The sequence below is a fragment of the Protopterus annectens genome, chromosome 10.part0 (genome assembly GCF_019279795.1).
Source record: "Protopterus annectens isolate FY-2018-M chromosome 10.part0, PAN1.0, whole genome shotgun sequence".
Classification (NCBI taxonomy): Eukaryota; Metazoa; Chordata; order Ceratodontiformes; family Protopteridae; genus Protopterus; species Protopterus annectens.
Genome location: NC_056744.1, coordinates 1,791,067,610 through 1,791,077,079, shown reverse-complemented (window position 1 = coordinate 1,791,077,079; position 9,470 = coordinate 1,791,067,610). Strand labels below are relative to the sequence as shown.

The 9,470-nt window shown below is 43.4% G+C and overlaps 1 protein-coding gene across 1 annotated transcript in view; it reads left to right on the top strand.

Moving 5' to 3' along the window:
* The first annotated feature begins 5,159 nt into the window (after window positions 1-5,159).
* LOC122814030 (mitochondrial RNA pseudouridine synthase Rpusd4-like) overlaps window positions 5,160-9,470 on the top strand; it is a 114,504-nt gene continuing 110,193 nt past the window's right edge. The window contains exon 1 of the mRNA XM_044086617.1: window positions 5,160-5,500. Within this exon, the coding sequence (XP_043942552.1) occupies window positions 5,207-5,500 (294 nt within the window). The 5' untranslated portion in view covers window positions 5,160-5,206. The remainder of the gene's footprint in view (window positions 5,501-9,470) is intronic.

Sequence of the window (9,470 nt, the reverse complement as noted above, 5' to 3'; positions counted from 1 at the left end):
ATCTCAGGGACATTTATATGCATGCTAGCCTTTTTAGGGGGACCATGTGCCTTAAACTGTCCTTCCCGAGAAATGCCCCCTGCCTATCTGGAAGCATCTGTGGTAACTATGGCCTTGGGCTGAGGGAGAATAAATGGATGACCTTGCACTATCTGATAAGAGTATATCCACCATAAGAGGTAATTCTTGCAGGCCTGGGTTATCTTGATTTGGTTGAATAAAGGTTGGTGAAGAATGGACCATTGAGTTGCTATGGTCCACTGTAGAATTCTTATGTGATACCTTGCTAGTGGAACCAAAACTATCTCAGCAAATTTTGACCCCCAATGCTTGAACGATCAGTTGAGCTGAAAGAAAAAACTTTGAATGATCTTTTTGACTTAGAATCGAATGGTTTGAATCCTTGATAGAGGGAAAGAAGCTGTCATAGATACTGTATTGAACAAGGCTCCAATGAAATCCAATATTTGAGTTGGTTCAAGTTCAGATTTCTTGTAATTGATCCCAGGTGAGAGCATAACTGGAATATGTAATCTCCTGCATTGATCAGATGATGCCTGGTTGGAGCAGTTATGATCCAATCATCCAAGTATAGAAACACCTGGAATCCCTGTAGTCTCAGGTGAGCTGCTTCTACTGCCATACATTTGGTGAACACCCTGGGGGCTGTGATGAGACCAAAGGGCAGAGTTCTGAATTTGTAATAACTGGCTCCCAGCCAGGAGCATAGGTATCTCTTAGAGTGCCTGTTTATTTTGATATGATAGTGCACATCCTGAAGATCTATCAAGCACATCCAATTGTCCTTGTTTAGAAAGGGCAGAATGGACTGGATTGAGACCATCTGGAACTTGATATACTTGACTGACTTGTTCAGAATGCCGAGATCCAAAACTGGTCTCAAGTCCCCTGTTTCTTTGACACTAAAAAGAATCTTGAGTAAATTCTGGACACTCGCCGGTCTGGGGGGGGGGGACCTCTTGGATAACCCTTTTTTTCTAGCAGCTTGTTTATTGCTAATGCTGCTGCTTCCATCTGATTGGATAGAACATTGGGCATTTTGTTTACTGTCAAAGGGGAGTGGAAGGGAAAAGGGTATTACATAACCTCTGGTAATAATTTTGCGCACCCATGAATCTTCTGTAATTCCTAGCCAGGCTCTCTGGTGTAGTGGCAAATGACCCCTGACTACCTCTACAGATGGATAGTCAGGCCTCCTTCCAGGAGCACTGGTAGGATCTGTCAGAGAATGTATCTTCTAGGTTCCTGGTTCTGCAGACCACCTCTGCCACATGAGCAGCATCTTCCATCAGAATTCCCCCTATGCCAATGGGGGAACTATCTCCACATGAATCTTGGAATGGACCCAGGGACTTTCTGAACCACATTTTTGACCACCTCCTTGATTGCTATAAAAGGTCCTTTGAGGGGTCAAAAATGTACACCCACAACAGACAGGCTTTTATCTTCTTGCTCATACCTAGATAGTGTGTCTTTTACTTTGGTGCCAAATAAAGAACTTCCGTCAAAGGGAGCATTGATTAAGGAAGATTTAAAGGGGTCCATAAAATCACACAGGTGCATCCAGGCATGTCTCCTAATGGGAATGCCTGAACCTGCCGCCCTTGAGGTACCTTCAGTTGCATAGGAGATAATCCTCATGGACTGGTTTGAAATAGATTGCAGGGTAGCCAACTGTGTGGCAATTGAGCTCTCTGCCTCAGAAGTAATGGTCCCAGAGACAGATTTGGTAAGTTCTTTAATCAAATCCATGTGGAGTTTAGTGAGGTATACCAAATAATTCAGCAACCAAGGTGCAAAGGTCATAAAAGCATATACACACTTCCAGAATCTGTCCAGTGCCCTAGACTCCCTGTTAGGGGAATGGACAGAGGAACGTTGTTCTACTAGTTCCTTCTTTGTGGCTGCCGCTACAACCATGACATCAACTGGTACTCCCTTGCTCAAGAATTCCCTGTCCTTAGGTGGGGCCAGAACCCTGTCTGGATGCTTGGGGATTGGCTCAATGGAATCAAGTTCATTCCATGCCAGGTGAGAGATCAAATCAATCAATCAATGAGATCATTGGTGGGCAGATTCACCCAGGAGGTAGGCAGGCCAGCTCCAAAAGCCTCCAGGAACTCCAACTCCTCTTGGAAAGGGTTGTCGATCAATCAGCCACCTCTTTGCTTGAGAATTTCTAGAATGTCTCCAAAGGAGACATCATCAAGTGGTGATCTTGGGGATGCTTCCCCCTCATTGAAGTCAGTATCCTGTGTGACAGACTCCTGAGAGGAGTCTAAGTGCCTCTTCTTGTACTTTTTCTTCCTATGAATTTTCTTGGTGGGGCGTTTTGGAGAAGTATCAGAAGAGGGCAATATACCCTGCTAGGTATCCTGGTGGCTTATCTCGGCTGGTTGTCCCTGTGGTGTGGGAAGTTGAGGCTCAAGATGCAAAGACAACTGGGGTAAACATACAACTATAATAAGGAGCCAAGGAGGGTGGAAACATCCTTTCTCTAGGAGCAGAGAAAGCTCTCTCTCTACTACCTTGAAAGCAGAATGCCTCAGAGAGAAAGAAACTGATGGCTCCAAGAAGGCATGCAACTGGACCATCGGCTATGTTCGATCTGAAGGCAAACCCCTTGAGGAAGGAGTCAGAGCCGAGATGTCCAGTGCAGAGGGGTAGAGATGGTTCAGAGTCGACTCCAACACCCTGGATCCAGCCCCGATGTTATAGCTTCAAGAGTCATCTGGCTTCACAGTGCTCGGAGTTGATCCACTCAAGAGATGTCACTGGAGTCGAAGATACATGATCTTCAGATTCAATATGGATGGCACCAGGATCCTTGGATCTGAGTGTTGTGAAATCAAAGGGCAGACTGGAGAAGGATTCAGTATTGGTGGGGTAGTACTCACAAAGGTCTCCAGACCCGATGGGGTCGGAACCGGAGAACCCCCATTTCCATTTGCATCAAGAGGAACTTCCTCATCATCCTGTCCATGTCAGCCATGGTCAGACTTCTGGCTGAACAAGTGGAAGATGCTGTCAATGACGCTTTAGAGTGATGATGCTTAGGAGACGTATCCAGGAAAGTAGATGGGAGGACACCAGATACAAGAGCAGAGAAGATCTAATCCATGGTGATTTATCTGATTTTTGTCTTTGGATCCAAAGGGGTCAGATCTGAAGGTTTTGAAACCTTGTGAGGCAGTTCTGAGCTTGGAGTCGAGGAACTTGTAGGATCTGGGGAATGTTTCTTAGCCACTTTTTTCTCAGATTTTTTAGGAGTTTGAGCCCTAGGTGATGCTTTGGAAGTTTTAGAAAGGAGTAACCTTCTCAAGATCAACTTATTTTTGCAATCAATTAGAGCCCTAGGGTTGAATGCTTTACATATGTTGCAAGCAGAATCTAAATGTGCCAGGCCTGGACAATGTACACACTTAGAGTGTGCATCAGAAAGTGGTATTTTATGGATGCAGGCCATACATTTTTTTTTAAACCAGGTTTGTCGGCCATTATCTAAATTAAAGGGAAAAAAAGTAGGGAGAAAAAGTATTTTTTTTTAATAGAATGAGAAAAGGGAATGAAGAAGTATTATTAACGATGATACCCTGGAGTTTGCAGTGACCATGTCCGTACCCGAAGACAGCAAACAAGAGCTGAGGTATGTTAGAGGACTAGTGCATTGTGGGTAAGGGAGGGGCTCAAGAGTTTCAATGTTCCACGAGCTAGAAAAAAAAAAACGGCTGAGTCGGATCCAGGGGTCGGATCTGAACCCACTTGTTGAGGAACAAATGAAAATGACAACATCAGCTCCATAGGTTATCTGTTGAGTTGACATGGATAAAGTCAGAGATTTCATCATACAGTTGTATAACAGCTGTTTTTAAATCTTTAGTGGGTGCATAGCTTTCAACCTTCCATTGCCAAAATTTGGAACACCAGTGGTGTCAGGCCTCAGAACACCCCTGGGCATGCATTATTTCCATAATAACACACACCCTCTTGGGGATTATTGCTTGCTTATTATATACTTATAAACATTTTTTGAAGAATATAATTCAGTGTTATTAACTATGGATATATCGTTTTAAAAAAATCTTAATAGTGAATAGGTGACAGACTCTTTCAGTGTGGAACAATGAGGAATATGAACTTTTTAAAAAAGACTCAAAATAAGGAACGGTCCACATAATGAGGTACAAACACCACCTCATACCTCTCTGTACCTCATTATGAGGTCCGTTCCTCCTCATTTTGAGTCTTAAAACGTCTAGATTCTTCAGGAAGAACAATCCACACTGAAAGGGTCTGTCACACCATCATTGTTAATAAGTTATTAACTAAAATTCATGGTAAATAATAGTGAATCATATTAACTCATCAAAATAACTTGAGTATATGGTAACACATTTAACCATCCAGTGACCTTTCTAGCTGAAGTTGTTAGCAAGTGTTCCATGTTTGCTTTACATTATGGGTGGTAGAATTTCCACTTCATTACCACTCAACTGTCTTAGCTCAGTCCTTTTCAATTCCTCCTAAAACTGGTGACTTCTGGGGAAAAGATATTGAATTACACTTAATACATAAGCACAATAATTAAAGTTATAGTCTTCTTTTACTTCTGAAAATTGAACTTTTAGTACCTACCTATGAACCTAAGATCACTTCTGTGTCTCTGCTCGACAGTGGCACAGGAAGCCGATAGCCTAGTACCTACCTATGAACCTATATTTTCTTACTCTCTCAATGCATCAAGTTAACAGTACTAACATTTTCAGACCGTCCCTGATCATACCTCTCATTGTCTCAGTGCAAGAAATTTGGACAGAACCAAAAAGGGAGGGGGGGGGGGGGACAAAAGCACGGACAGATTTTAAATATCTATCATGTAAACTTAGAAAGTTGCAAAATAACAGGTTTTAAATTATTATATATTATCTGACGGACAAAAAGTCTGAAACTCAGATGTCTGTCATTATTTAGTTACTTCAGTCTTCAATAATTTGCCAGAAAACCACAAATTTTATCAGGAACACACCAAACATATCAGGCAAAAATCTGGAAAGTTGAGAAGTAACTTCCATATTCTACTGATAAAAGACTGAGAACTGTCAGTCAGTTTTCGTGATTTCTCGCTTCCGCTTTTTTTTTTTTTACATCATTTATACACTGAGGTGAAAGTTGAAAGGTTTCCAGCATGGCGGCGCCCATGCTGCGGAGTATTTTTCGCTTTTATTGCAACAGTCCCGGTTTGCGGAGCTTGCACGGGCGCAGTATTAAAGTTGGTGCAGGGTTACAGGGGGAAGAGGCCAGCGGTGATCGTGTAGACACCCGGCCTCGTAGAGAGCGGCGTGGAAAGGAGCGCAGTGATCCTGCTGCCGGTACCGGTTTGGAGGAAGAGCAGTCCCCTCCTTCTCCACGAGCCCAGCAGCTAGCAGAACGACTTCGCGAAGAAAAGAGGCGGGAGCAGCAGAAGAAGAAGCCAAATACAGTATGTGCAGGTTTACACTGATGCTAACACATTGTACTAGGTGCTACCCAGCAGAGGTGTAGCAACTACATGGTGCAGGTGTAATCATAAAATCCAGCTTCTTTGCTTAAGAATCGGAGTAGAAGCCAAAATTATGAGGGGGAAAAAGCCCAGCGTTTGGGACATTTTTTAAAAATTATTGCAATTCACTGAATACAGGGTCTTATGTTATGAAAGATATGGCAAAAGTATAGGGCAAAATGAAGGACGCATAAGGGATATGACTGAGTGTAACTGGCTTTCCTCTATAGTTGAGAATTCAAGTTACGTTTGCAGTAAAATTCTTAAGCAGGTGTACGACCCACCATAGTGCACAAGGCACAGAAGAACTACCACTAGCATCTTCTTTTCTTTTGGCTATTCCTGTTAGGGGCCGCCACAGCGGATCATCTGTTTCCATTTCTTCCTGTCCTCTGCATCTTGCTCTGTCACACCAACCACCGGCATGTCCTCTCTCACCACATCTATAAACCTTATCTTAGGACCTCCTCTTTTCCTCTTACCTGGCAGCTCCATCTTTAGCATCCTTTTCCCAATATACCCAGCATCCCTCCTCAGCACATGTCCAGACCAACGCAATCTCGCCTTTCTGGCTTTGTCTCCAAACCATCCAACCTGAGCTGACTGTCTAATATACTGATTCCTAATCCTGTCCATCCTCGTCATACCCAGTGCAAATTTTAACATCTTTAACTCTGCCACGTCCAAATTTTAACATCTTTAACTCTGCCACGTCCAGCTCTAACTCTTGCCTTTTTGTCAATGCCACCATTTCCAATCCGTATAACATAGCTGGTCTCACTAACCTCTTGTAGACCTTCCCTTTCACTCTTAATGGTAGCCATCTGTCACAAATCACTCCTGACACTTCTCCACCCATTCCACCCTGCCTGTACTCTCTCCTTCACCTCTCTTCCACACTCACCATTACTCTGAACTGTTGATCCCAAGTATTTAAACTCATCCACCTTCACCATTTCTACTCCCTGCACTTCACCATTCCTCTAGCCTCCCTCTCATTCACACACACATATTCTGTCTTAGTCCTGCTGAACTTCATTCCTCTCCTCTCTAGAACATATCTCCACCTCTCCAGGGTCTCCTCATCTTGGTCCCTACTCTCACTACAGATCACAATGTTATCTGTAAACATCGTAGTGCACAGGGCCTCTTGTCTGATCTCGTCTATCAACCTGTCCATCACCATTGCAAATAAGAAAGGGCTCAGAGCTGATCCTTGATGTAATTCCACCTTAAATGCATCTGTGACTCCCACAGCAGACCTCACCACTGTCACACTACCCTCTTATATATCCTGTACTACTCTTGCATACTTCTCTGCCACTCCCGACTTCCTCATACAATACCACAACTCCTCTCTAGGCACCCTGTCATATGCTTTCTCTAAGTCCACAAAGACACAATGCAACTCCTTCTGATCTTCTCTTTATTTCTCCATCAACACACACTCAGAGCAAACATTGCATCTGTAGTGCTCTTTCCCGGCATGAAGCCATACTGTTTATCACTAATCATCACCTTCCTTCTTAACCTAGCTTCCACTACTCTTTCCCATAACTTCAAGCTGTGACTGAACAATTTTATCCTTCTGTAGTTACTGCAGCTCTACATAACACCCTTATTCCTAAAGATTGGTACCAAAACACTTCTTCTCCACTCCACAGGCATCCTCTGACTTTCCAATTTTTCAATAAACAATCTGGTTAAAAACTCCACTACCCTTTCTCCTAAGCACCTCCATGCTTCCACTGGTATGTCATCTGGGCCAACAGCCTTTCCATTCTTCATTCTCTTCATAGCTATCCTTACTTCCTGCTTGCTAATCTGTTTCACTATCCCCACATCATCCAGCCTTCTCTTCTCATTCTCTTCATTTATCAGCCCCTCCCAAGTCCTCTTTCCATTTGTTCAACACACTGTCCTTGCTTGTGAGTACGTTTCCCTCTCTATCCTTTATCACCCTTACCTGCTTCACATCTTTCCCAGCTCGGTCCCTCTGTCTAGCCAGTCGGTACAGGTCCTTTTCTCCCTCTTTAGTGTTCAACCTTTCATACAGCTCTCCATATGCCTTATCCTTAGCCTTTGACACCTCTCTCTTTGCCATGCACCTCGTCTCTTTACACTCCTGTCTAATTTCTTCATCTCTTTGACAGTCCCACGTCTTCTTCGCCAGTCTCTTTTTCTGTATATTCTCCTGTACTTCCTCATTCCACCATCAGGTCTCCTTGACCTCCTTCCTCTGTCCAGATGTCACACCAAGCACCTTTCTAGCTGTCTCCCTTACCAGCTCTGCTATAGTTACCCAGCTATTTGGTAACTCTTCACTGCTCCCCCGAATGCCTGTCATAACTCTTCCCTGAACTCCACCTAACAATCACCCTTTTTCAGTTTCCACCATTTGATCCTTGGCACTGCCCTCACACTCCTTCTCCTCTTCTTGATCACCAACGTCATCCTACAGACCACCATTCTATGCTGACTAACTACACTTTCCCCTGCCACCACTTTACAGTCTCCAATCTCCTTCTTCAGACTGGCCCTTCTACATAAGATGTAATCCACCTGTGTGCATCTTCCTCCACTCTTGTATGTCACCCTATACTCTTCCCTCTTCTTAAAGTACATATTCACCACAGCCATGTCTGTCCTTTCCATAAAATCCACTATCATCTGACCTTCTGCATTCCTCTCCTTAACACCATACCTACCCATCACTTCTCATCCCCTCTGTTCCCTTCACCAACATGCCCATTGAAATCCGCTCCAGTCATCAGTCTCTCACCCTTGGGTACACTCACCACCACTTCATCCAACTCACTCCAAAATTTTTATTTATCATCCAACTTGCGGAGCTTATGCACTAACAACATTCATCATCACACCATCAATGACCAGCTTCCTAAACATTACTCTGCCTGACATTCTTTTTCACCTCCAAAACACTCTTGGCATACTGTTCCTTCAGGATAACCCCTACCTCATTTCTCCTGCCATTCACACCATGATAGAAAGATTTGAACCCACCTTCTATACACCTGGCCTTACTCCCCTTCCATCTGGTCTCTTCCACGCACAATATTTCAACCTTCCTTCTCTCCATCATATCGGCTAGCTCTCTCCCTATCCCAGTCATACTGTCAGCATTCAAAGTTCTTACCCTCACTACTACACTCCTAACCTTCCTCCTCTCTTCCTGCCTTCAGGCATGCCTTCCCCCTCTTCTTCTCCTTCAGCCAACAGTAGCCCAATTTCCGCCAGCACCCTGTTGGCCAACAGTACTACCACTAGTATAACATGTTAAAATGTTAAAGGCAATATTTTTGTTATAACCCCAGAGTAATTTGGGGGCTTTGAGGTCAGCTACCTCAAAGAGTGGCAGTTGGGTGAGTGTGGAGGGTGACTGGAGTATTATGATTTTTTTCATTAAATAAGATTTGTAAGTCAGGTAGCACTCCTGTAATTAGTATCTCTTTTTAATGGGGGGGGGGGTATTTGTAAGTCAGGTAGCACTCCTGTAATTAGTATCTCTTTTTTAATGTGTGTGTGTGTGTGGGGGGGGGGGGGGTATGCCACTTCCTTTGTAAGCACTTTTAAATTACAGATTTGCCTGACAATGTGTGTTCAGTCTATGCAAAAGGATAAAAGTCATAATTCTTAATTATACAAATTAGGTGTCGTCTGTACTGTGTTTTACAAGCTTGCCCTACAAATCTAGGGTTAACGCTCTGGTTTTGCTTTCTGGCACAACACATCAGTTGTTTTAAGAAAACATGATATCTGGTGTGTCATACTAATAAATGTAGTGAAGTAGAATATGATCAGAGTGTTTAACCTTTGTGTCAGTAATAGTGCAATAATAAATAAAGAACAGGGACAAGTTGTGTGCATTTACTTTTTTCTCATGCAGGGA